The 27,909-nt window shown below is 49.0% G+C and overlaps 3 protein-coding genes across 3 annotated transcripts in view; 1 reads left to right on the forward strand and 2 right to left on the reverse strand.

Annotated features, from left to right (window-relative positions):
- LOC134165912 (NADH-cytochrome b5 reductase-like) overlaps nt 1-9,540 on the reverse strand; it is a 131,737-nt gene extending 122,197 nt beyond the window's left edge. Inside the window, exon 1 of the mRNA XM_062623109.1 lies at nt 9,536-9,540. The gene's annotated coding sequence lies outside the window, so the exon portion shown is untranslated. The remainder of the gene's footprint in view (nt 1-9,535) is intronic.
- CIMAP2 (ciliary microtubule associated protein 2) lies at nt 606-8,174 on the forward strand. Its single transcript, XM_062623114.1, has 9 exons — nt 606-695; nt 1,024-1,116; nt 1,212-1,325; nt 1,407-1,535; nt 1,622-1,762; nt 2,174-2,332; nt 2,591-2,719; nt 5,731-5,861; nt 7,946-8,174. The coding sequence occupies exons 1-9, from the start codon at nt 657-659 to the stop codon at nt 8,073-8,075; spliced, it is 1,065 nt and encodes a 354-aa protein (XP_062479098.1). The 5' UTR covers nt 606-656; the 3' UTR covers nt 8,076-8,174.
- Nucleotides 9,541-9,830: 290 nt separating the features above from the next.
- DHCR24 (24-dehydrocholesterol reductase) lies at nt 9,831-20,861 on the reverse strand. The gene is made up of 9 exons (XM_062623104.1): nt 20,530-20,861; nt 19,117-19,272; nt 18,495-18,600; nt 18,088-18,206; nt 17,734-17,997; nt 16,797-16,940; nt 15,094-15,291; nt 14,128-14,306; nt 9,831-11,964 (listed from the first exon to the last, which is right to left on the reverse strand). The coding sequence occupies exons 1-9, from the start codon at nt 20,758-20,760 to the stop codon at nt 11,811-11,813; spliced, it is 1,551 nt and encodes a 516-aa protein (XP_062479088.1). The 5' UTR covers nt 20,761-20,861; the 3' UTR covers nt 9,831-11,810.
- Between the last annotated feature and the right edge of the window lie 7,048 nt (nt 20,862-27,909).

The raw sequence follows: 27,909 nt of genomic DNA on the forward strand, positions 1-27,909 counted from the left end.
CCAAGAAGAGAAGGCAACTGCTTCAAAGCAGTCCATGGTGCCAAAGCAACCGAGGGGCTCAGTCTCAGGGAAACCACTGCAGTGAGGCACTGGAGGACTTGGTGACTTGTCAGAGCAGTGCCAGCGTCCTGTTGGAGGTGGGCAACCTCTTCTGACCCTCAGCAGGATCCCAAAGAGCCTGCAAGCATGGCTGGGACTGAGCAGCAAACCTTGCTTTCTGCACCAAACAGCAGCCTAGCACCAGGGAACTGCTTCCCCAGGCCTGGCATGCTCCTGTCTGAAGCACCATGGGTGCTAAGGGGACTGCTGTTCATGGATGTGGATCCAGACCTGCCAGTGCTCACAGACACAGCAAATGCAGCCCCATAGAGGACATCTGCACCAAGAGCATCGTTTCATTGCTCAAAGTGGGACTGGCTTTAGGAATGTATTTTTTAGCAGCTTAGAGATAATTTGTCCCTATAAACGCCTGGTAAATGGTTGGATCCAGCCCTTTAGCTTGGCAAAAGGTTATAGCCGGGCTCCTGCCTTGGCCCTGCTGTCTGCCAGCCCGGGAGGGGACATTCTGTGTTACAGTGATTCCGGTGCCATGGTGACGACTGCCATGGCAAGTGCTGGCACCATCCCTGCGGCCCTGGAGGACCAGAGCTGCCTGCATGGAGCTGCAGGCACTGCTCCAGAGCATGGGCAGCCAGGTGAGGCCACCGGCCGGGCTTGCATGGATGCACAGGGAGAGCTGGACTTGTGGTGTAGCTGTTCTCACCTCCCACACTGCCTGTGCTGCTGGGGAGCAGCTTCTTGCACTGGGCTCTTTTGCACATAACAGTCTGGGACACTCCAGGGTGGAAGCGTGGGATGTGGGCTGCTCATCCTGGAGCTCGCTGGTGCTGGCAAACAGAGAGCATGGAGGATTGGATGCGGAGCAGCAGATCCCTGTGTCCATCTCCCCTAATCACTCTCCTTGGCCTGGCTGTGGCTGGCTGAGGATGGGCTCAGCCTTGTGCTGACGGCTCTGTGTTGCAGGGGAAATCATCAGCCAGAGCAGAGCAGGGCCCCCGGCTCATTCAGCTGCCCCATTTCCAGTTCAAGGAGATCATGAAGAGGCGCAAGCGCCAGGTAAAGGCTGGGTTTCATCCCCCCTTTGCTGGGGTGAGCGGTGCAGGCAGCACTGCCCAAACCCACCCTCACCCTTCCCCACTCTCCTCCTGCAGGATAGGCTGGGCCCAGGCACGTACAACATCAAGGACTTCCTTCAGGAGATGCATCCCACCAGCATCCGGGGGATCTGCAACACGAGGGATGCGCGGTTCAGAGATGCTCACGGGGTCCGTCGCATCCTGACACGGGACATGCTGGGGACTTGGCTTTGGAAAACAAGCCTATAGCCACCCCATCTTCTCCTGCAGGACTGCTTCCCTGGCCCTGGCACGTATGGGAACCCCTATATCCTGCTTGATGAGAGGGACAAGCGCTCTGCCAGCACAAGAGGGATGATGGAGAGCAGGACGGCCAAGTGTGCACTGACGGAGGCTGCGGCAAGTCCTGCCCCTTGCCCTGGGCACACGCTGAGGGGGGTGGCCCTGTCCCACCGCTGAGCGCAGCCTTTCCCTTGTGCCTGCAGGGCAGTGGCCTGGGACCTGGCACCTACAGCCTGAGGAGCAGCATCGGCCAGGGGCTGCGACGGATGGGCAGCCCCAGACCCTGCCAGCGTGTCTCAGGAGGGAGGCTGAAGCCCACCGGTGGTGGCTGTCAAGCCTTGGAGGTGTGGTGCCACAGGGTCCAGGGCATGGATGGGGTTTCTCAGTGAGCTGCGGCATTGCTGGCACATAAGGATGCAGAGAGGCATCTGCCAGCATCTGTCCTGTTGGGTTTTGCTCCTTGACTTCCCTTGGAGAAATGTGCTCATGCATAGAATCCCAGAATGGCTTGGGTTGGAAGGGACCTTAAAGCTCACCCAGTTCCAACCCCTGCCACAGGCAGGGACACCTTCCACTAGAGCAGGTTGCTCCAAGCCCCATCCAACCTGGCTTTGAACACTGCCAGGGATGGGGCAGCCACAGCTTCCTTGAGCAGTGGCAGGGCTGAGCTGTCATCGCAGGGGATGGATGGTGTGGACCAAGAGACCACCAGCAGCTGAGCTTGTGCTGCTCCCTTGCCCCAGCAGAAGCAGAAGAAAGGCTCTGAGGTGGTCGCTGTCCCTGTCAAGAGTTTCCTGGATGAGCTGATGTCAAATGAGAACAAGAAGAAAGGCTGCTTCAGCACCCTGCCGAGGGACCCAGGCTGCCCCACGGAGAGGATCTTCTGGTTCACACTCAGCCAGTGCCCGAGGAAGGTAGTCAGTGGGAGCAGGGACATCCTACCATGGTGTCACCAGCATCCCTGGTGGTGCAGCGGGTACCTGGGGTGAGGATGCTTTAGGGCTTGTGGGAATGTATGTATGTATGTATGTATGGATGGATGTATGGATGGATGGATGCTTGGATGGATGGATGGATGCTTGGATGGATGGACAGATGGATGGATGACTCTCCAACATTTTGCAGCTCTTTCTATGAGCAAACTGAACTGTAACAGGTTTTCTTCTGCATAGAATGTGATGGGCCCAGGCTCCTACGACCCGAAGCCCATTGGGAAATCAGCATGCAACAGCCAAACCCCATCCTGGTCAACTGCCAAGAGATTCGACAGAAATTTCTACCGCCTCTTTACTGGGAATGAGGTGAGTGAACGGATGCAGCAGTGAGGGAGGGATGTGGGAACAGTCAATAGTCAGGCTCTGAGCTTCCTCTGTGACCATCCCCAGTCCATTACCAGCACCCTGGGAGAGGGTGAAACTCCTCTGAGCCAGAGTAAGGGGTCCCTCCTCTCCTCTGTCCTCTGAACAGACCCAGCAGAAGTGCCACATCAGGAGCTGTCTGTGACAGAAGGGCAGACTGACCTCAGGAGCAGCTTTTCTCTCCCCACCATCAAGGAAGCCTGGGTGATGTGTCCAGATACCCATTCTTTAGTGAGGAGATGAGCCCCTCTCTGGCTGCTGCTGTTCTTGCCCAGAACAGGCTGCTATGGAATAAATGGTGAATAAAGGCAACCTGCCAGGTCAAGGGAAAGGTGCCCCCATGCACAGCATCATGCTGAGCATCAAGCATGTGCTGTCCATAGGCAGGTGAGCAGAGGGGCAGGAGCTCAGCAGTGACCACATTATCTCTGCTTTCACCTTCAGGCCTTTGCTCTTTTCAAGGGATGCTCTCAGACAACCCTTCCCATTAGATTTGCTCTGCATCAGCTGCAAGCAAGGAGATGCACTTCATGGATGATAGCAGCTGAGTTTGAGTTCTTTTAGATGCCAGGAGCAGCTTGTATCCTCCCAGAAAGTCATATTCTGCTGCTTGAAAGCCAGTTTTACCTTTAGCAGCATCAGCAGCACATTGCAGGGACAGTGCAGGTAGGAGCCCTTCCCTTCATACCCATTCCTGGAGCTGCATTCATCTTGGCAGCTTTCCTACAGAGAACCAGAGCAAAACCTAAAGGCCTCAAAGCAGACAGGGGAAAGCTTTAATCTGAAATAGCCCACCTTGGCTAGGGCTGGGGAGCAGACTTCCACGTGGCTTCTCTCCTTTATCCAGCTAAGCAGGGAACAGACAACTTGAAAGAGGTCAAGGATGAAGACATAGAATCATAGAATGGTTAGGGTTGGAAAGGACCTTAAGATCACACCTTTGTAATTGTTAGGGAACTCACAGATCACATTCCAGTGGGGAGGCTGTGACAGGGCAGCCCTTCACTACAGCTGACTGGTGAGTGTGCAGAGCTTACAGACTTCTTTATGGACAGCTGGGATGAGAAGAACTGTTCATGAAGGGGACTGGTGGGGCTGACACTGATTATGGCATCACGGAATCACAGACTGGTTTGGGTTGGAAAGGACCTGAAGATCATCCAGTTCCACCCCCCTGCCATGCATCTCCTCCCTCGCCTTCAATGCAGGCTCAGTTTGGGTAAGACGCATCACATTGTTCTACCAGTCACCAAGCAGTGACAGAGCTGGTGCACAGGAGGGTTTCCCAAACCTGAGCACCCTCATGGGTGCCAGGAGCCGGCAGCTTGCGCCATGGTGTCTGATGGCACCTGGGCAGGGCAGCAGCTACGGCACCCCTGCACCTATAAAAGAAGCCCCCCAGGGCACACCAGTGGCCAAGAGCCCCACCAACAGGGCAGGCAACCAGGGCACGGTGCTGTGCTTGGCACCCAGCAGAAAGCCATGGCTGCTCCAAGCTCTGCACCCACCGCAGCTGATGCAGCTGCCCTGGCAGAGGTCCAGTTGAAACGTGTTCACATCCCGGTGCCAGGGTGTGCCTGGCTCCTGTGCCAGGACCAGAGGGCAGCAGTGAGTGTTCCTATGGCAGGTGCACCCCGGGGCTCCTCTGCTTTGGGATAGAGCTCTGGAAAAAAGGAAGGCTGAGGAGTATCGATGGAGTGCAAGAGGGAGCTAAACCATTGGCAGTGGTGATGTCTCCTCCGTGACCACCCCACCTGTCCACATGCCCTCACATAGTAGCTATGAGGCTCTGCAAGTGGAACTGAACAAGGACAGTGGTTCATCGAACTTGGAGGTGCAAAACTGCTTCCACAGGGAAACAAAAGATGGGTCATTGTCACAGGAGGCTCCTCTTCTGAAAGGAATAGAAGGCCCAGTATGCAGACTGGACTTACTCAGGGAAGTCTGCTGCCTCCCTGGGGCCCTGGTTAAGGATGTGAGGAGAAGGCTTCCCACCTTGGTATGGCCCTTGGATTATTTATCCATTATTGGTCTTTGAGATAGGCAGCTATGAAGTTGCAACAAGAAGTCCAAAGGCAATCCAGAGACACTTCAGAGCCTTGGGATAACTGTTAAGGGACCAGAAGCTCAAGCAGTATGCTCATCTACCTTTCCAGTTGCAGGGAATGATGAGGGAAGAAGCAGGAAGAGCCAGCAGATCAATACCTGGCTCTGAGCATGGTCTCACCGGCAGAATTTTGGGGGATGTTTGATCATGGGTTGTTCTCCACAACACCAAGCGTGCTGGTGATGGATGGGGTATCCCTGTTTGGAAGGGGAAGAAAGATCTTTGACAGCAGTTAGCAGGGTTCGTTGGAAGAGCTTTAAACTAGGTTTGAAGGGGAAAGGGATAGACCCAGGATCCCTATGGATAAATCAGGGGGCAGCACACCAGTGCTTGAGGGATGGTGTGCTAGTGAAGTCCTTTAGTCTGCTATCTCAGTGGAGGTAGGGGCAGCAAAGCCTCAAGAGTCATTGGTGTGTTAGAAACCATGGAAGCACCTGGGAGTGGCCCCATAGGAATTAGGGCTTCTCTCCTGCAATGAGGTGGTGGGATTAACAGCCCAGCTGAAGTGCATCTACACTAATGCATGGGCAACAAAGAGGAGGAGCTGGAGCCTTTTCCCTAAAGGGGTTGTCAAGCATTGGAGCAGGGATGTGGTGGAGTCAGCATTCCTGGAGGGATTTGAAAGATGTGTACGTGAGACCCTCAGTGACATGGGTTAGTGATGGGTTTGGCAGTGCAGGTTCAATGGTTGGACTCAATGATGCTAAAGGTCTTTTCCAACCCAGATGATTCTGTGATGTTTTGCAACTGCAGGCCTGGCCATGCACAGGCACTACCTGGTTTTGCCCCACTCACATCCCCTATGCTGCCTGTGGACGGGGAAGAACATGAGACCTTTTCCTTTAAGAACCCTGTAGGCGTTGGTCGCTACAACACCTCCAAGCATGAAAAATACCCTCAGAAGACAAGATACCAGTCCCTGTACCAGTGTGATGCCCAGCGGTACCTGAGCAACCTGAAGCGGGATGCCTACTTGCTGTAAGTCTGATAGACAAGGGGCTGTAAGTGGTTTCACATTGGCTTATAGGTAAATCATCTTGAGCAGCTCTGGGGAGACTCTCGGACACTACAACTGATGTGAGATGGGATGATCATGCAGTTAAATCATGGATCGGGACTGGGGAACACTCACCAGCCCAACCACAGGGTCCATCTGTGGACAGGGAGGTTGGTATTGCTGCATCTCTCCCCTCCCTTTGCGCTTCCTCATTGCACAGGGATTTGGGGAGGGTTAAAGAACTGGGTCTTGAGGCACCGGAGAGATGCTGAGGTGGTTGTTGTATCTTGTGAAATGCAATTTGACTGCAGCGGAGGTGTACGCTAGTAGTTTTCATTGAGTTAGAGGAGGCAGCCTGGGAAGGACTGGGAGGTGGATGGATAATTAGGCTGTCTGGACTTGTTCCCAGTGCAGGCACTGGACCGCTCAACAGCCCTGAAGAGAAATCACCTTCTCAGGCTGTGCCTCGGTTTACCCATGTGAGGAGGGAGGATAACACACCTCACTCACACCACAAAGGGCTTTGAAATCGCTAGTGTGAAAGCCCTGTGACGCAGGTAGGAAGGATATTAATGAGAGGCCTTGGGGTAGCCCTCTGCTCTCACCTTTGCTTGTGGCCAAGATCAGCAAGCTGCTGCGGTGGCACTGGCAGCTCTGCAAAAGTCTTTCTTCACCTCCAGAGAGTAGCTAGAAATCAGTCTTGGCTGAATATAACCTGACAGCTTTCAGTGGAGCAACCAGAAATCAGCTGTCCTGCGATGGAGGAGGCAGAATGGAATCAAGCTTTCAATGTTGCCCAGCTTTGTTCATCTTGCAATAGTGTCCTGGTTCAGCAGTAGCAGTCATTTTTCCCCTTCTTGGTAGCTGGTGCAGTGCTGTGTTTTGACTTTCAGCTCGGGAACAGAGCTGATAGCGATGTTTTGGTTTGGCCAAGGACTTTGTGAGCCTCATGCTCTGCCAGGGAGGAGGGGAAGCCAGGAGGAAGCAGACACAGGACACCTGACCCAAACTGACCAAAGAGGTATTCCATACCACAGCACGTCATGCCCAGGAGGTAACTGGGAGTTAGCCGGAAGGGCTGTGGGACTGCGGGATTGGAGGAGGTATGGGTCGGAGCTTGGTCGGGCTTGGGGGGCGAGTTATCAGTCGGCTGGTGCTGAGGTGTTGTACTTTCTTCCCTTGTTATTTCCTTTATCATTATTATCACTGGTGGTAGCAGTAGTGATTTGTGTTATACCTTAGTTACTAAACTGTTCTTATCTCAACCCGTGGGAGTTGCATTCTTTTCGATTCTCCTCTCTGTCCCTCCGGGAGCAGGGGGAGGGCAAGAAAGGGGGGGAAGTGAGTGAACGAATTACCTGACTGGGTTTAAACCACGACAAATAGGAATAAAAGAATATGTGAACAGTGAGCAGGACTTGGAATTCAACCTCATCTCTGATCAAACAGCACCTGCTCCAGAACCACTCTTCAAGTTACAGCTGTGCTTTTAAGGGAGCAGTCAGGCTTTTGAGAGCTCTGTTCATCCCTGTGCTCGTTAAGACTAATGAACCATTGACTGGTTTGGGACTGGAAGAGACCTTAAAGCTCACCCAGTTCCAACCCCTGTCATGGGCAGGGAGACCTTCCACTAGAGCAGCTTGCTCCAAGCCCCTGTGTCCAGCCTGGCCTTGAACACTGCCAGGGATGGGGCAGCCACAGCTTCTCTGGGCACCCTGTGCCAGTGCCTCAGCACCCTCACAGGGAAGAGCTTCTGCCTAAGAGCTCATCTCAGTCTCCCCTCTGGCAGGTTAAAGCCATTCCCCTTGGCCTGTCCCTACAGGCCCTTGTCCCAAGCCCCTCTCCAGCTTTCCTGCAGCCCCTTTAGGCACTGGAGCTGCTCTAAGGTCTCCCCTTCAGGAGCCTTCTCTTCTCCAGGCTGACCCAGTCCAGCTCTCTCAGCCTGGCTCCAGAGCAGAGCTGCTCCAGCCCTCGCAGCATCTTTGTGGACTCCTCTGGACTCAAGATAAATAAGATTAATTCAGCCAGTAATCTGAGCCCATTGAATCACATCTTTTTTCCACAGCGAGCGGCTCAAGCCTGTTGCTAAAATCAACTGGTGTGATTTGATATCTGCTCCACGTTGTCCAGATACCTCTGAAGAAATCACTTTTCCCAAAGCAAGATGGTGCTGGAAAGCCCAGGTCAGTGAGTAAACAGCAGACATGGCAACGGAGGAGACAGGGTAGATGAAAATGCTTACAGCGTGTTGGCACGCAAGTCGAGATTGGAAACAGCTCAAGTTTTGCCTTGTGCTAATAAAACACTCAGACAATGAACAGTCTTTTCTGTCAGTAACTATTTCCACCTCGGGCTTTGTCAAAGTGACAGGCTTCAGAAGAGGGTGACAGACACTGCCTATCCTCTGAAGTATGGTCTGCTGGCACTCGTGGCTCATTGTGTTGAGCACTTGTGCTCAAACGATGCTACTTAAAGAAGCTGCAGGTACCTGTGGTACCACAGCTGGACCACCAACACAGCTCAAGGGAGAGCTGTGGCTGCAAGTGCACTGCTGTAGAGTAGCAGGGTAGTAACTCCGGCCCTTAGTAACTGCATGTGTGTATGTCCTGTGCTGCCTTTAGTGTGGCTGCATGCAGGGATCTTCATCCCAAGCTGCAACGTACAGCTTCACTTGAATTAACAATGCAAAGGTTTTATGGAGTCATGGGATTGTTTAGGTTGGACAGGACCTTAAAGCTCACCCAGTTCCAACCCCCTGCCACGGGCAGGGACACCTTCCACTAGGGCAGCTTGCTCCAAGCCCCATCCAGTCTGGCTTTGAACACTGCCAGGGAGGGAATTGGGGGTAATTTAATGTCATCACTGCACATTTTTTGGGATATTAAATCCTAGACATGATGGAGAAAGGAGCTGAGTTGTGTCAGTGTCAAAGGAGGATGGCCATAAAAATGCACTGGGAGTATACTGGTTCACTTAGAATTAAGCTTTATGAAGTCTCACACCAGTGTTTAGACCAGACTGGAATAATGAAATTGAGGTGTCATTATCCATTAGTTGTGGCTAATTAAATATGCTAATTAACCTGCAATTATCCTTTGGTGGGGGAAGATAACTGAGCACAGGTAGAACTGCAGTCAGTTAAGGAAATCCTGATGATTGTTGTGGAGAGGCAGAGGAAGGAGTTCCCTGATAGGCAACGTCTGAGAAGGGATGTGGGTGAGCGCTTGCTCCAGAGATAGTGCTGGGGCAGCAGAAGAGGCTTGTGACACACAGCAGGCCAAGGCCAGCATGGGATGTGATTAAAGGAAGGTGGTTTCAGTGGGCCTGAGGCATTTGGAAGCCTGGATTTGGGGAAGAAGCCTGCAGCTTCCTCCTGGGAAGGGAGTGCAAAGGTGTGACCATGGGAGGGGCAGGAACACCTCTGACAGCCCACAGAGCTGCTGTGAGGGTATTTTCCAAGGCAAGAGATGTGGATGTGGAACTCCTCAGGCTAAAGAGTGCCCTGAATCTTCATCCTCCCTTCTGTGGCTGCTCATTCAAACAAGGGATTAGATTTATTAGCGTGAAGGGGGAAGAATAAAGTAGCTATCAACAGCTGTAGCACCTAAATCCAACAGGGAAAGAATGAGGTGAAAGTAGGGGAGATCAGGATAACTGGAATCATGAGGCTACGTGGTGCTAGTGGGGCATCACTGAAGGGTTAAGGCTCAGCTGTATGGTGTTTGTTTTGTACAGTGTGTCTTGGGGCAGAGGTAAGTGTTGACTCACAGACTTCAAAGCCATTCCTTCACTGTCTGCAGCACCAGGGTCCTCCCCTCCCAAGCACATAGCAATGTTTCCTCACCAGGAGCATTCCTCAGGGATGGCTGACCATTTGAAACAGGACAGCAAGCAGGAGAAACAACCTTGGCAGCTGTTGAAAAGTAAGCAATCACGAAAGGACACCCCTATGAGCAGTATGCTGGCTAGATCTTTATTTTAAACAGCCCATACAACCAAAAAGTAAGAGCAATTATGCATGTGCATGTGTGGGACTGATAACAGTTACAGTACCCAGTATCATCCAAAGTTTGCCAATAAATTAAGGAGTGAAAACCCAAATACAGTGCATACCTAAAGATCATCAGCACGTAGGTGAGAGAAACACAGCCTAAAGAAAAGTATTTGCATATCCTCTAGCTGTTTTAACGTGGCCCTTTAAAAGCTAACCAAACCCAATCTTGCTCTGTGCAGGTTATCTTACAAACGCTGGGCTAAAGGGTAGCTTTGCCCCAGGGACAAGGGGCAGGAAGGCTGGTTACACCCTGAGCATCAGCCTTTGCCTTCCCCTGCACCCCAGGACGGTATAGCAGACGCTCCTGGATCACTGACACAGCTCCTGCCCCACTCTGCATGGGCTGTGTCTCCCCATGGAAGGCTGCCCCTGCTACCAGTCCCCTGCACTGGGTTTTGATCATAAGGGGTACCTTATCTGCACACAAGCTGCCCAGCATGCAGTGTGAGTACCAGGCCAACCTGATTCTTGTTACTGCTTTATCATTGGTTTCATCTGGACAGTAAACATCCATCTATCAATAAATAAAATCATTGGTTTAGCACACATAGAAATTAAGCCTCCCACTGGTAACTGTTTAAGAAGTTCCTCATGTTACCCTCTACACAAGAATATGACTTTCTTCTCCCTCAAGCTCAGTAAGGTTTCAAGTAATAAGTTTAAGTACTGCTTGGGCAAGACATGGGCTTGGTTTGGAACCCAAAAGCAGCAGAAGGGGGACTGAGCAGTACTTGCTGCTGATTTCCTCTCCAGGTGACTGAAACAGTCCTTTTACAAAGCCTATCAACCTAATCCAGCTAAAACATAAAGCAAAAATGGGATTCGAGTCAGAACCAAGGCTTGTGTGTGTCAAGATTCACAACCACAGTTGCTCCTATCCACAGCCAATTGCTCTAACAAAACTCATGTAAAGAAAGCTTGGACTTCCTCTTCCTACTGGCCAGGCCAGAATGGTCTGAAATAACCCATATCTTCTTCCAACCAAGTATTCATAAGGCACTAAAATAAAGCAGTGACCAAACCCCCACCCAAAAAAAAAACCCCAAAACAACCCCCAAAAATCCACATAAAGTGACCCACAATGACTAAAACCTGAAATCAAAACCTGGCTATATGAAATAGCAGCAATTTCTTCAGTAGTCTGCAAAGCCAGAACACAGATACTCGTGGGGCAACCCCCAATGCACTGTTAGCCAGCTACAAAGTACCTAAACCCTACATCCATTTACGCTTTACAATCAAAACGGATCTGATAGGCACAAGTAAAAAGCGTTTTATTCACACCTCAACGCTTCGTTTTGAAACTGAAGCCCCTGCCAGAGAGTTTTCACTGCTCTGCTGACATGACAGCACAGTACAACCCACGTGGCACAGCACCACACAGCAGCTGGAAGGTTACGGTACCACTGCTGAGGTGTTCCACCAGTTACCAACCGGGGGCAAACGGTTTTAAACATCATGATCAATGTGACAACGTGTTCAGCTTTGGCACCTCTTTCTGCACCCTCCCTGCTGTTTTCAGAAGTCATGTTACATCGAGCTATAGCACACAGCTGGTGTGACTCCAGCATCTTCATCCTTTCCAACTGTTCTTCTTATGCTCGGAAATAGGTGAATCCACCCATGTCACATCAGATACAAAGGCTAGCACTTGGAAGAGCTCTTCAAAACAATCACTCTGAGTTTGGAAAATCCATTTGAAAACATACAAAGAAATACTAAACATAAATTCATAAAGCAGGAATTCATACCTTTAAACATCAACAAGAATGAGCTTATTTGGAGAGCAATAAAGCTTTTTTTGTTTTTAAAGGATATACTGACTAGCTATAGGTAAATTCATCTTTCCCTGATTGCTTGGTTAGACCATCCAGGCTCAGTGCCTTGCAGCCTTGCAGATTTTGTCATACACTTCTGGAAAGGCATCCTTGCAATTCATCTGCTCCCGCAGCTTGTGGTATAAGGAACCATCAAACATATCCCAGAACTCCTCACGGGTCATGTAGCAATCTGCATACAGCATCTGGAAACTGGAGAGGAGGGAAAAATAAACCAGGGGACAATATTAATTGTGCCATAAGATATATCAAGGATAAAGAAAATTGTCAGGGCAGCAAATATTCAACCAAGAAACCCAATTCAAAATACTTTTAAAAGGCAGGCAAATATAATTGCTCACATGGACTATGCTGCAACACTCAGCCAATTGTGTTTTGTGGATTTAACATTACCGTGATCTCTTTTCCTTACGGAAATAACACGTAATGGTGAAAACAGCAGAATACTGCTAGAGTTGTTTTAGTGAAGGGGAAGATGGGAAAAGCAAGCAGTTAAAATAACTGTTGCCTTTAAAATACGGTTCAGAACCCTTCTTTGGCCATCAATGTACCAATGCTTTCGTTAGTTTTGTTACTGCAAAAAGAAGGACTAATAAATGTGTATAAAACAGTGGTTCACGTTAGAGATTCTGACCACGGTGCAGCCAAATCTTCTGACAACTTGTATGCTAACAGCTTGTGTTCACAGAACCACAAGTCTGGAGAGAACCAGAAGTTCCCTCAAATGAAGAGTTTGAAACGCTCACATAACCTAAATTATCCCTGGCAAATACTTTTCTAACTGCTTTTGAAAGCCTGTTTGCCTTTTCTTCCATTCAAACCCTTTCAATTCCAGCTTCAGAAAAAGGAATTGCTTTTTCTGCATGCTTTCTTATGATTCATGGAGGTGCAATCATGGCATCTTGTATTAGTCTGTGTTACAAAAGGCATTCAAGGCAGATGTAGCAATACATTCTTTGACTCTCTAGCTTCTCTGAACTGCACACTGAGAATATACCAGGCTGAGGAGATAAAGTTATAGTGTAAATGAAGAAGAGTGTAACAAAGGTCCATTTACAGAACTAAATGAAACCCTTATTTAGCTGTGGACAACTCCCCACTTTCATCCTGTGCTCTCCAAAATGCAGCAGTAAAACAGGAACTCTTACATGAAAGCTCTCTTGTTGTGTGTGATTATGAAACTGTGAGATTAAGCATTTATCCCTTATTCATTTCCCAGGGACAGGTAGAGATGAGACAAAACTTTGTTAGTAAAGAGCTTTAAATTAAAAGCTTGATTTCCAGTTAATTAAAAAAAAAAACACCTTAAAATTAGCTTTTGGTTGCTTTGTTCTCTGGCAGACCACTCAGAGCAGCTAAAAGTCATTCACACTCTTCAAATCATCTCGAAGCAGACTCACCACTGGTACTGAGCCACATGGGATGCAATCACTGTTAGACTGAGAAGCAGGTCAAAATAGAAATGGGGATAAATCGTACTGATGGTGTAAAAATACCATGTAGTTGTTTTTTGTTCCTGAGAAACAAGCCTGGAACTGCTTCTCCACTGACACTACTACAGCAAATGAGGCTGGCAGGAGTCTGTGACAGATGGTGGGCACGTACCTCACGCCTACTGTGGCCCTGTGTAATAGCAATCAGGGCAAGGAAAAGGAAGCTATGGAAGTACAAGTTGTGAGGGAGGAAAGGCTCCCACCGCTGCACAAGGACGAGTCAAGGCTGGCCTCCCTCTGCAAGGACATGGCAGCACAAGGACGGGGCAGAGCTGCAGCATGATGCTGCAGGGAGTGCAACAGTCCCAAGGGCAGGGAGGCAGGGAAGCTGTCCAAACCTTGACAGCCCCTGGCATTCCTGAAGGGACTGCTGCCAAAACAGCCCTTGCTCTGCCCCTGCTCTGAACCAGCTGAAAGACATCAGCCTCCATACACGCAGCCCAGTGGCTGCCTCCCTGAGGGCAGGGCTAAGAGCCGTGCTGAGAGCTGCTTATGGGCAGCAACTGCTTTTTGTACAGTCAGCACAAACCTGCCAAGGCCTTTCTGCACCTCGGTGGGTGCTTGGATGAGTTTTGTTGCAGCAGAGACTCCACTCCCAGAGCAGCCTGGTGCTGAAAGGTGACCTGAAGCCACCCAGCTCCCAAACACACCTCAAGAACTCCAGCCAGTGGTTTGGTTTCACAAGGAAGTCATAGAAGTGAATCATATTTCCAAATCATAACATCAAAATTACTAATTAAAATCAGTTCTCTGGTGGTTAAATTATTGCAATATTTTAGTGCTGTGGGATTAAATAACTGTTTAAACCACAAGGGTGTAAATTCTGTGGCATTATTACTATTCTAAGGAGCGGGATCCTTACCCATGCACACTTCTTACAAACTTTTCCATTTGCCTCATCGAAGCCCTGGCTTCAAATTGTTTCCTTTTGGGTTCTCCATAAGCTCCTATATCCACGTAGAGTTCCGCTTCATCGCCTTTTGGATGGACCATACCAGGATTATTGGGCAGTATGAAAGGACACAGCCAAAGAGGGTACACCTGCAGAGGCAAGAAAACACTTTTTCACTTATCTTTAACAACCCTTTAAGCTATCTCCTAATAAAGGTGACAAATGAGGAGTTGAGGACTTCCTCCCAGTTTGGGATTGAAACATGCATAGCTTGTCTTCTCCAATTGTCTTGCTGTGGTTCTTAGCTGCACTTGCGAATGATCATAACAGAATTAGATTGAGCTGCTCAGAATATGTGCTGTGTCCTCCTAGAATTACATCTCCTCCCCCTCAGGTATTTGAAATGAAACAAAATCAAACCATCCCTCATCCCAAAGCAACAACTGAATACACACTCTGAGTAAAGAAAATGAAGAGTTTTCTTTCCCAGGCCGGTCTGAAATTGAAATTCCCAGGTTTGTACTTCTTACACTAACTGAATTCAGCAATAAAAGCAAGAAAGGGAAATCAGTTCCTGCAGGTGGGGTTTAGTGAGACCACCAGCCATCACAGAAAGGTTTGGGTTGGCAAGGAACTTACGAACATCCAGTTCCAACCCCCTGCCTCAGGCTAGGCCGTGTCACCCAAGGCTCAAAGTTCAACTTTCACTAAGTGATAAAATCTCTCTGAAGTGCTGGCCTTCTACTAAAGTTTGAACCTCATTTGTTCACTGTGTTCATTTCTTCTGCAGCCTTGCACAAAGGCAAAGCACAGCACTCCCTGGGATACAATCATGACCTTCTACACAAGCCCCCTGTTGTACCTTATGATCAACAGTCCCAGCTCTTATCACAAACAGTCTGGGATTTGCTGCATTTTAAACCCACGTGTTCTTACATTAAGGTCATCGTGGAAGGTCTGGATAGATCTTTCAAGGCTCTTCATTGGCACCAGCATGTCCTGTACAACGTGGTGTTGCTCGTACAGCTTTCGAATAGCTTCTCCTTGGGTGAGTTTCAACAAGGAGATTTTGGGAGGAACCATCCAGCCAAACACGTAACGGAAAACAGGGTTATTGCCAAAGGGGATGATGTCCTTGAAAGAGGAAAGGAAAGAAGTTTTACTGAAGAATGTGCAAGTGAACCAAAAGACAATGCTTCAGAATTCTCACAGCAGTATTAAACCAGATTTTCAACAAACTTAACTGATGGTACTTTTGCTAAACTACTGTAATATAAACATGAACAAATAAGAGAGGCCTGGACTGAGCTTAGCTACACAGCCCTGGCCAAAGCCCCCTCTAGTTACAATGATTGATTTTCAGTCATATAAATCACAACTTACTCAGCCCCAAATCTCTTCAGAGAATGAAGTTCAGAGAACAGTAAGTGATTATCTTAAAACATCTAAGGAAAGAGTGCATAAGAAGCTAAACTTACAGAACTCTTGCAAGAATAAACATACACAAGGTAAGTTCTTTAAAAGAATTTTAAAGCTATAAAATGTTAAGTAGTTCCTGCACAGGCAACTGCTGCTTTACCTTCTCCAGGAGCTGGAAAGATCCAGTATCTCACTCCAGAGATTCAAAAGGTAGCAATGGAACTCTTTCAAAATGCCACACAAAGTTTTGTGTAAATGCACATCTCAATAAAGTAATGACCAGTCAAAGTAATGACCTTACTGCATAATTACTGTTCATAGTTTAGACAGGGAAAATTTTCAGCCCTGATTTCACAGTCATGTTTTTGCCACCATGTGTCTTTGAAAGTCACTGTCCTGGGTTCAGCAGTAGCAGTCATTTTTTCTCCTTCTTAGTAGCTGGTGCAGTGCTATGGTTTTGACTTTCAGCCTGGGAACAGCACTGATAACACCGATGTTTTTAGTTGCTGCTTAGTAATGTTCAGTCTGACCAAGGACTTTGTGAGTCTTATGCTCTGCCAGGGAGGAGGGGAAGCCGGGAGGAAGCAGAGACAGGACACCTGACCCAAGCTAGCCAAAGAGGTATTCCATACCACAGCACGTCATGCCCAGGATGTAGAACTGGGGGCAGTTACCCGGAAGGGCTAGATCACTGCTCGGTCAGGCTGGGTATCAGTTGGCGGGTGGTGAGCAGTTGTATTCTCTTCCCTTGTTATTTCCCTTATCATTATTATTATTGGTGGCAGCAGCAGTGATTTGTGTTATACCTTAGTCACTGGGCTGCTCTTATCTCAACCCGTGGGAGTTACATTCTTTCGATTCTCTTCCCCATCCCTTTGGGAGTGGGGAGGGAAGGGGGGGAGTGAGAGAGAGACTGCACGGTTCTGATTTACGGCTGGGCTTAAACCACGACAATCACTTTGTAGGTATAAAAGCTTCATGCCAAGATACGTACTTTATGTCTAAATTCAGAAAAGCATTAAACAGAAATCAGGAGGTTATGATCTAACACCACATTTGTTTTGCCCAAATGTAGGACTTTTAAATTTGCCAAAAACTTCACTGCTTTTAATGCCATGAAAAGCAGAAGCATTGCCAAGGAGAAGGCACACTGTAACCACACTGGGAAAGAGCACAGTACCTTCCTGCAGATGTTATTTTAAGTCTGGAACTGGTCTTACCTGCAGCTCCCAGAAGATACTGCGTGTATGTCTATGGTAATAATGTCTTGCAGGAACGTATTCTGTTCCAGTCCTATCATCTTTCAAATACTTCTCCACATGCTTAAAGAACCACGGCTTGTAGTAGTTGCCAATTCTGTTTATCTGCAAGAAAATACGCATTCCTTAGCAAACACCAACACAGAAAACAGTAACACCTTACTAGACAACATTAAGTACCTCCCCAAGTGCCTCTACTGTGAAGAATCAAAGCTACACCCTCTGTGACAGTGTGAACGAGACTGTCACCAAAGATCCAGGCAGCCTTCAGTTCTCCACGTGCATGGCTGCTGCTTTCTTTTCTTGCCACTAAGGTTTAATTCAGATAAGGGTTGCTAAGGCTTGGCTGTTACCAGTTAATTAAGAGACCATGAATGTGACAACACTGGATTCCTAAAATACCCATCTCTCAACTCATTGCTAACTGAAAGTCTCATATGGCAAAGGAGAAAGATCCAGGTGGAGGACTGCAGTGAGCAGCTGGCATGTCCCTCCTGTAAACGTCCCTGATGTGTTTTACCAACATGAGCTGTATTAAAAGCTTGCTGAGGAAAGAATTACCCTGAATAACTGCACTTTAAAGCAGCCTTGTTCTGCATATGAGAGAAGACACTTGTTCTCCTCCTTAGGTACTGCAATGGAAAGGCTGTAGATTAAATTATTAGCTGGAATAATGAAATGAGTGGATCATTTGTTCTCAGATGAAGAGATTTAGAGTAAAGACTGCTGTAGCAGCACAAAGCTATAGTTTAAAATATTATGATGGATGGATCTAACTTTTAGTCCCATGCTAAGAGATTGTTCCAATCTCATAATGATTCTGGTTTTACACTGGCATATAGTACAGCTTCAGTTAAAATCTGGGGGTATTTTTTCTCTGTAACTTCCCCTTACTTACCTTGCTTGGCTCAGCTTCATCAGTAAGGACTCCTGTCGTGATGACTGCTTCTTCCAAAGAATACACAAGTCCTTCCACAAAACTATTCTCCTTTTTCTTAGACTCTTCAGTAAACTTCTCACAGATGTTCTGCAGTCCTCTCACAGGCTTATAATGGATTTTAACATATTTCTTGGCAGGAATCATTTTTATTTCTGCTGCAACCAGGAAACCCAGAGTACCACAAGACCAAGGCACTGCATAAAATAGGTCTGAATTTTCAGTCTGCAAAAAGTATGTCATACTCAATCATATATCCACACTGAAAACTGTCAACGACATTGTAAATGATAGCAAAAGAACAGTTTGTCTTACTGGTGAACATCTCACAAGGCTTCCATCAGCAAGAACAAGTTCATAGGCCACACAGGTGTGTTGAAAAAGTCCATAGATGTGGGATGAAGACTCAATGCCAGTTCCCATGATCAGGCCACCTTATCAAGAGAGCACATAACAAATCAAATGAAACACATTGAGAAATGAAGGTGATTTATGAGAACAAAACCCCAACTTTTAAGCTCTGGGCATGCTTTGAAGACTATTTAAAAACTAAATAAATACAAAGGGAGCGCTTACAACATAAATACCACAACAGAACATCAGGTTCAACAGAGTACTTCTGGAACCTTTAAAATAATGCAACATGTTACTGCATAAAAAGCAGTGACATTTTGCATTATCAGCAAAATCAGTGAGTCTCCTGTCATCAAAACAACCCTTACCTACTGTAAGATCATCAAGCTCTGGTACCACAGGAATAGTCCAGCCCATGGGATTCAGGTATGCAGTCAACTGGCCCATGGTCACCAAAGGTTCCACACGAACAACCTAAAGAGCAAAAAAAAAACCCAACCCAATTGCCCCCACCAATCATGAATTAAGTGTTCAGCATTAAGGATGACAAAACACAGCCAACTAGATTGTGCTTCCATCTGTTATCAGAATTCAGAGACTTACTTTCCTAAGAGCACTACTAAAAATAGTTGAAACTGTTTAGTGATTCCTCCTCTGCCTCAACATCTTGTTGCTCAGTCCCCCAAACCACAAATCAATCTGGTCTTTTAGACTTCAGCACAGAAAAGCTAAACAATTCCATATGCTGGGTTTTTTTGATAGAATGATCTGAGCACACCCTGTAAAGCCTGGTGGATCTACTGCTATAAAAATCCTTTGTTCTTTACGGTGTCCCTGCCCATGGCAGGGGGGTTGGAACTAGATTATCTTAAGGTCCTTTCCAACCCTAACTATCCTATGATTCTATGAATCGAATCTCTCCAGCTACAAATGTAGTTAAAAAAAGCTGTAAACTTCATTATTACAAAAGCTCTGTGATGAATTTGTTACCTGTCTTTCACTGTCCACTTCCAGAACATCCATTAAGTTGATCATGATGTTCTTATGAGTCTTCTTATACTTCCCAACACGCAGTGACACAGTCAACCAGCCAGGCCGGCCAGTGCACATGTATCTTTTGCTGCCTTCATCTTTCCATTCCCGAACCTGCAAGAGGTAACAACTGAGGTGATGCTCTAAGGCATACATGTGCCATCAATAACGGGTACCAGAAACATTTTCCCTCTCTGTGGAACACTGCTACTCCTCTACGTGCATGTTACCTGCAAGTAACAAAGCCTGGATGTCTCTGTGTTGAGAAGGGATGCTTTGGAAGTCTCTCTGCAGACCTCTGAACCTCTAAATAAAATACCACCATAGGAGTTAAGTTATGGAGAGAAAGTATTTCTCTACATATATATACCCATACACATACTCCATAGCTTTAGGGGTTTGGAGAGGGGCTTCAGAAAACTTAGCAGAGAACTAACAATGAGTTTTAAAACAGGAAACCCTACCCTCTGGGGGAGGTATTATCACTGCCATAAATAATCTAATCTTAGTTCTGTGAAGCTTAATGAAACAATTCCTCCTCCTAAACACACCCAAAAATGGTCTGAGCCTGCAAATGAACAGGCAAAGGGAGAAAAGCTGAGAAGAGAAATGTGTAAACCACACATTTGATCCATGAATTCTGCAAACCCACAGTGGTTAACATCTGGAGAACAACCATCAAGTGTAGCATGCTCTTCAAAGCCCAACTGCTGCTACAGCTGGTGACTGAAAACCCAGCCCCAAACTCTTCAAGAGTAACTCCGTGCATGTTAATATCGATCCGTATCTGCAATGAACATGAGAGTCAAGGGGAAAACAGCAGCAGACGTGACAGAAATACTAGAGAGCACGGAAGCACTAGAGACATCTGCATTTATGGGTGGAAGGAGTTCTATTTCCCCTTCAATCACCTCCTGGAACTAACCACACCAAGCAGGATGAAGTGGCATTAAAACACAGCATTAAGCTAGCATTCCGAGAGTGACATTTCCATGTTACACACGCACACACACAGGTACATGCCTAACCCATGTGAGCACACAGGGACACTACAGCACGTTCCTGAGGGTGCCAGCGGCAGCAGCCGGACGGACACATCTGGACTTGCCAGATGTTGACGCCGCAACTTCACGCGGAGTTTCAGACAGAGGAAAACCCATAACGGAGGGGCAGAAACACCCCTGGCTGGCTTTTATTCGTCTGCTCCCCCCCCCCTTCCCTCCGGCTGCCGCAACCCCAATTCACGGCCGCGTTGAGGAGAGGAAACGGGAAGGGGAGGGCTGCTCGCCGTGGGGCCCCGGCCAGCGCCGGTGAGGAGCGGGCTGGGGATGGAGGGGAAGCTGTGCCCTGTCAGAGCCGGGGGGTCCTCACCTGCGCCTGGATGTGGCGGACTCGCTGTGCGTGCAGCCTCGGGGCGCTGTGGAGGCGCCAGACGGCCCATGCGCGCAGCTGGTAGTAGACGTCGAAGAGGATGGAGAGCGGCAGGAGGAAGAGGCAGACGAAGACCCAGCGGTGGTGCACCAGCACGGCCTCCAGCCCGCGGTGCCTCACCCACAGCAGCAGCAGGAGCAGCCCGGCTCCCAGCGACCACACCGCCGACATGGCGGCCGCCGCTCTGCACCAGCTCCCTCACGGCCGCCGGGACCCCGCCATACCGCGCCCGCCGCTCGCGCCCTCGCCGCCCGGCCACGCCCCTCTCCCCCGCGCGCCCGCGCCCCATTGGCCACCGCAGGCCACCTCCGTGAGGAGAGGGGAGGGCAGCGACCAATGAGAGAGCTCCGGGGAGATCGGACCAGGCGCTGAGGGCGCCGATTGGCTGAGAGCGGCGGGCCCCGCTCTGCCCTCACAGGATCGCCGCGGCCGCCGGCCCCCGGCTCCGCTGTGGGGGATCCCCCCCCGCCATGGGGCAGCGGAGCCGTGGGGGATCCCCCCCCCGCCATGGGGCAGCGGGGCCGGGGTTGGGGGGGGGACGGAACCCGGACAGCGCTGGGAGCGGCGTGGAGCGGGGTCGGAGCCCCGGTCTGAGGCCTGAGGCAGGGGCAGAGCTGGGGATGGGTCGTGAGGCGGGGGACAGGGGCTCGGGGGTTGTGGGGAAGGGGATAGGGGCTGAGGCGGAGGGGACCTTTCCCCCCCCCCCCCGGTCAGGGCTGCGGGGTTCTGGGTGTGGGACAGGCCCTTGGCAGCTCGGTGGCGGAGGTGCTGCCGTGGTCAGTGTACCTCGGGAAGGGGCTCACCCGGGTGCCTTTGGGTTGGGGGACGGGAGGGAAACGCCTCCTGCACGGCTCTCATGCTCCTTTGTGGTGGTTTAGGTGTCAGTGCACCTGGCAGTGCAGGAATCCCCCACAGCAAGACGTCCGCTTCCTGGAAGGAAGAAGGAGATACCCCTCTCCAAAACACTGCTTGCTGCCCAAACCCGTGGCAGAACAATCCTCTCCCCGAGGGAACAGGAAGGATGTATAAAGTCTGTAAGGGAGATAAGACCTTTTTATAAGCTAAACCCCATTACATCCCTCAATAGGTGTGCTGTTTGAGAGGGCAGTGGCAGACGCACCCCAACAGCAGCGACCACCCCAGGAGACGCAGCACAGACCCAAGAGAGCCAGAGGGACCTTGCCACAGCGCTGCTGGCTTTGTGCCATGGAGGTGTTTGGTGAGGACACTACCACGGTGACACAGCACACCAACACGTCAGGGGGCTCCTCCTCTTTGCCAGCAGGACGGATACTCACTGTTACCTTCAGCTGCCACGGGAGATACTCGGGAGCACTGAACTGGTAGGGAGGGACGCCAGCATTGAGGCTCAGAGCTGTGCTATGGCAGGCAGCCCCACACCTTACAGTCTCCTTGAGACAACTCAGAGGCTTTGTTTTGTCCCACTGCTCTTACTGAAAGACTGCTCCGAACCTTCACGGCTCTGATATTTGGAAATGGTCTCCCAATTCCAGCTTTAATTTATTCCCAGCCAAATTACATTCATTGCTCTTCTGCCTACTGTGCCCACTGGCTCTTTTCCTGCTTACATGCAAGCTGATGTTACCTGCTTTAATTTACCAATTCATCTGCTGACTGAAATTATGCATGGAAAAGAAGTTTCCCATGCCCCAAGAGAGGTTATTTTAACCTCTCCAAAGGGGCTAAATAGTTCTTCTTGGCCTGAGTGTGATCAAGTGCAGGGCTTACTGGATAACAGCATCATTTATTCATAAGGGGATATTTATACCTGCAGTGTAAACAGCATTTTGAATTTGTTTTTATGAAGACCTGTTAAAAGTCTTTACAACGTTTTCCGTGTCCTGCTCTTCTTTTTGTAAAGCCCTAGGCAGCAAGTAGGTGAGCTCAGAGACCGCGATGTGAAACTGTGCTTTGAAACAGAGGAGCAAGTGAATCACCGTTAAGACGATGGTGAAATTGCCTGTGTACCTAGCAATGCCAGTCATAGGAAATACAGGAGTCAGGAAGGGATGAGGGAAGGGGAGACACATGTTTTAAAGGCTCTCAGCTTTAGTTATTTTAGGTGTGAGCAAAACATCCTCCAACAATCTATGTGGGCTTAGAAAACATCATGTGTAAATCCAGTTGGAAAAGCTCAGATTCCCTCGGTACCTTTGCAAGGCTAAAATCCCCTCTCTCTTCAGTGAAATTATCATTTTAAGTGTGTTTAAGCTGTTGGTGCTTCTTAAAAAAGCAGCTCCCTTCCTCTTCTCCCTCTCCTGCCATCCCACCCACCCACTTGTGCTGTTCTGGGCACGCTGTGCAGCACAAGTGCTGCTGCTGTCACTCAGTGGAACAGGTTGGGAGCTGATCTGACTGAAGAACTGAACTGGGGTTTAGAGCAATGCTTGTTCCTGCCTGGATCAGCTCTCTGGTGGGACACCTGTAGGTGCATGGAGCGGAGCAGGGGTCTCTCACTGACAGCCAGAGCTGCTCATCTCCTCATGAGATGCCAGTACTGTGCAGGACTCCATTCATTACCACTCAGGACTTTGGAATAAAGGCTTTTAGACAAGGAAAGAATGAAAAGATGCAGCTGTTTGCCTAAGGAGACAGCTAAAGGGGTGATGATAATAACATACAGAGCATTTGAGATGCAGACAAAAGTTGGCTACAGACTTCTGTCTCCGTAAGAGACAGTGGAAGCAAAGGCAGGCGTTGAGAAGCATTAGAAAGCCCTTTTATTTACTTAGGCTCTCACAGCCTGGGCACTGGCTGCCACAGAGCTGCTAAGTGGTACCAGGCTCTCACAAGCACGGGCCTTTTAATAGCAGTAGTTATGAAAACTAATAAGGAACTTGGGAAGGCTGCAAGCCGCCTTAGTTCAATAAGGAAGCCAACACACGGTTACTAAGGGTTAGGACTACATTTCCCTAATCACCTACCTGCGTGGTTGTTTGGCACAGAGGTGGTGCTGTCGGAAAAGGGATGTGGTTTCAGAGGGTTGGAGGAAGGTGGTGATCAAACTGATGGGTGAGAAGCTCCCTCTACTGAGGAAACCGAAGTATAATCGGTCGCCTCGAAGGAAAAAAGCCTGTTGGGGGATGTAGGATGGAGTGGGGCTTCAGTGGGACACCAGCGGATTGAGGCGTGTTGTTCTGGATATGGGCTGAATGAATCTAAAGAGCTTTTGTGCATCTAGTGATTGAAGACAAATGTCAGACTTCAGGTTAAGGGCTTCAAGGGAAGAATACAGGGGGATGTTATCAGCTGTTTCATAGACCGACGATATCAGAACCAGAATATGCCTGAGGGATGATGCACACTTATCTGTTTCCTCTGAAAGGAAAAAGTTGCTTTGTGGCACAGCAAGATTCAAAGCCAGCCTGGTCTGGGGAGTGCTCTGTGCCCTCCAAAGCAGGGCTGTACCAGGAGAAGCCCAAACCCCACCTAACACCAGGTAACCATATGCAGGGATAGGGGATTTGAAGGCAGCAGAACACTGCTAAATCCTTTAGATACAGTATCACAGTATCACAGTATCACAGTATGCTGGAGATTGGAAGGGACCTCAAAAGATCATCTAGTCCAATCCCCCTGCCAGAGCAGGAACACCTAGATAACGTTACACAGGAATGTGTCCAGGCGGGCTTTGAATGTCTCCAGGGAAGGAGACTCCACAACCTCCCTGGGCAGCCTGTTCCAGTGTTCCGTCACCCTCACTGAGAAGAAGTTCCTTCTCAAGTTTAAGTGGAACCTCTTGTGTTCCAGTTTGCACCCATTACCCCTTGTCCTATCATTGTTTGCCACTGAGTAGAGCCTGGCTCCATCCTCGTGACACTCCCCCTTTATATATTTATAGACACTTATAAGGTCACCCCTCAGTCTCCTCTTCTCTAAACTATAAAGACCCAGCTCCCTCAGTCTTTCCTCATAAGGGAGATGCTCCACTCCCTTAATCATCTTGGTTGCCCTGCGCTGGACTCTCTCCAGCAGCTCCCTGTCCTTCTTGAACTGAGGGGCCCAGAACTGGACACAATATTCCAGATGGGGTCTCACCAGGGCAGAGTAGAGGGGAAGGAACTTAGAAGGAAAATAGCTGGTGTGATGATCCTACTTGTCTGAAGAGCAGGGTCTTTGGCAATGGAGTGGTTCCGTGTGGCCTTTTTCCACCTGGATGCACATTTGCAAGGCCCAGGAGGTTTCAAAAGACAGCAGAGACATTTCTACTGATGTTTGATTCATCAAACCTGCTTTCTGCACCTTATAAAACATTCTCTTTGGAGAGTGTATGGGAAGAATGTGGTTCCTCTTATGTTGTTCAATTGCCTGGCTTCCAGATGGTGTTTTCTGAAAGGTATTTTATCAATAGAATATCCATTATCTGGGATCCACTTTTTGAGTTTCACAAATATTTCATGTGAGGGAGTAGAAATACGTGATGGCTTGAGGAGGAGGAAGGCAGAGGGTTTAGTGCAACAGCAGGAGCTATGCTGGCTGTTGAAAAATGCATCCAAAAGGGACAGCAGGATTACAGTTCCTTTAGAAACTGCCAGGTATCTCTCAGGGAAAGTGAACCACTGTCTGAAGGCTTAGACAAGGCTTTTAGGATGATTAAGCTATTTTAGGTGTAGGTGGATCTAATCTAAAGTGGAAGGACTTGTTCAACTTCAGTGATGGGTCAGGGTCTCCATACCTAATCCTCAGGGTGGCTTTCTTCCTTCCCTTGTCCTCTCAAGGCTGCAGTCACCCAGTTTGCACTGGGAAGGGCTTCACCAAAGGAGGAGTAACCGTGGTGCTGCAAGGTGGGACAAAGAACCAAGGGTGCTTGGGCTCTACCCTATGTGCTTGCATATTGGCCATGTTGTGTGGCCCCACTCCTCCTGCAATGAGTTACTGCATGCGGCTGGTGGGACCTCAGTACAACAACATGGGAGGAAGCAGGTGTAGGGCCTGAAGTGAAATGTGGAATATTAGTGATGGCAGAATGGGGCCCATCCTTTGGTGGCCATGCACTGCGCTAGGAGGCAAGGTCAGATTCTGGTCAGCACGTTCACAGAGCCACCAAAACCCCCCTATGCTGCAGAACGTGCCAGAGCTTTCGTGTATTCCCTGTGTCGTGTATTAAATCCAGCTTTACAACTGCCTGTGAAAGGACACACTGTCTGGGGTTTATAAAAAGAATCACTTGTCAAAACAGAGAGCCAGGCTGGGAAAGGAATTCAGCCCTTCCCTTATTGTCACTGGGGCCAGTGTCCTCAGCAGCAAAAATGAACCGGCTGTGGCAAGGTAGTGGGCATGATGAGCTGGTTACTGAGGGACCTGGGGTTCCAGCAGTGAAACTACAAACTGAAGAAGGCTGCACTCTTCATGGGTGAGCAATGGAGGAGCAATGGAGGTTGCTCATGGGCAACCATCAGTTGGCTTCATGGCTCTGCAGGGCATGAGGCTGCCTGAAGATGCAGTTCGGGAAGCAGCAGTGGTCCTGTCTCCTTCCATCAGTGGGATCCTGGGGACACCAACGTTGGTGGGCATCAGAAAAGGGCTGCAATCACTGGAAGGCAATGAACACATTATTTTGGACTCACGGTCTAATGGACACATGTACCAGTGGCCTCCAAGGTGCTCAGGGTGAACTCTGCTTTGAAGACAGCTGTGAAGTGACTCCAGGGTACCCTCTCCCATCATTTGCCTCTGGCCTCCTCTTGCCTGGAGTGGCAGATGCTGTGGGAACACGCAAAGAGCATTCAGGGCTGATGCGGCGGTGAAGGCTTGCCAATGTCACCGGAGGAGAACACTGGAAGCTGTTTTTCTGTGCAGGCCAAATTTCCCCCCTGTTCTCAGCTCCCAGCAAATCCATGTGTGTGTGTTTGGCCTCCTGGTACCAGATGTACTCACAGGCCCTTTTCCTCCAAATAAAGCCAAGACTTTCACTGCCTTGGCCGTTGCTATCCATTCTCCTCCCTGGTGCTGTCACTCTGTCACCTGTCCGCTTTCATTTCGTTCAACGTTTAGAACATTTCACTGGCCCTGTCCCAGATGATGTAAACTGATAAAACTCCAGGCCGTGCTCCAAAACCAGCAGTGTAACTGTAGGATCTAGCCCTTACCTATACCAAAGAGAAACAGAAAAGCTGCAAGCGCAGTGAAAAAGGGAAAGAATAGCTGAAAATCCCAAAGTTAAATGTTGGTTATGTAAGAATCGTACAGCTCTTACACCCAGCAAATCCTTTTCATAAGCGAAGCGATCGCAGCCAGATAAGTTAATAATTAAGGGTGACAAAAATACACCATTGTTCCAATCATAAGGAATCACATTGGTCTTATTGGAGATAAATGGAGGCGTATTTAATATGGTTCAGTGCTGTGCTGATAGGCTTTTTCACTAGGAAACTCAGTATAAAATCAGGTCAAAAGCTGACTGCTGGTATCTGTTAAGCCAATTTACTTCCCTCTGAGCTTCTCGCCTCCTTCTGATGGCAGATGTGCCTTGGTGACAATCCATGTTGGGAAGCGACTCCCACATATATGGAGCTGAGCAGAAGGAAGCCGGGGGCTTTGAGAAGAGGTTCCTGCCCCTTTCTACGGAGAGTGACAAGACGTGCTCCTGCCTATGGATCATCTCACAGAGATACGGAACAGTCTCAGGCTGAGGACTGAGTAAATAGATTGGTCCTCACCCCTGCAAAGAAGTGATTGGCAAAGGTGTCTGTGAGGGAAGGTGATGAGGGTGTGATTGCTCAGTCTCCTTTGATACAAGAGATTCCTGACAAACTCATTTTGGCAGCCTTGGTTGTAGCAATACCTGGTAAAACAAGACAGCAATTTCAGTACCTCCTGGCACAACAGCCCCAAGCTTCTTCATACCTCTAGCACAGAAATGTGGTGGCTGCAAAACTGTGCTGACAGGGAGCAGTGGCCTTTCTGTACCCACACACAGAAATCCTGTGACTCCCAGAATAGATTGGAGAAGGGGTAAACGCGCAGATCCCGTCTCACGTTAAAACCTAGGCACGCTTCCTAACACTTTCCATCTCCTTCTGCCCTCCCCATCTTTAATACTTTACAAAATGCTTAAGGAAAGCATCTGGAGATCAGCCAGCAATAAAGCGTTGTCATCCCAGGCTGGTTAATCACCATTATCTCCAGTATCAGCTAAGAGCCTGTAATAAGCTCTGAACTTCTATTTCACTGAGGTGTCCGTTCTCATCCAGACTAATGCAGATTATAGGGGTGGGATGAGCTCTCCCTCATGCTGGAAGTGGCACAGTGAGTCACGGAGGGAGGAGAGTTCCATCTCTCTGCATGGGAAGAGTCACC

The sequence above is a fragment of the Pezoporus occidentalis genome, unplaced genomic scaffold (genome assembly GCF_034315485.1).
Source record: "Pezoporus occidentalis ecotype Australia unplaced genomic scaffold, CSIRO_AGI_Poc_V1 ctg25, whole genome shotgun sequence".
NCBI lineage: Eukaryota > Metazoa > Chordata > Aves > Psittaciformes > Psittacidae > Pezoporus > Pezoporus occidentalis.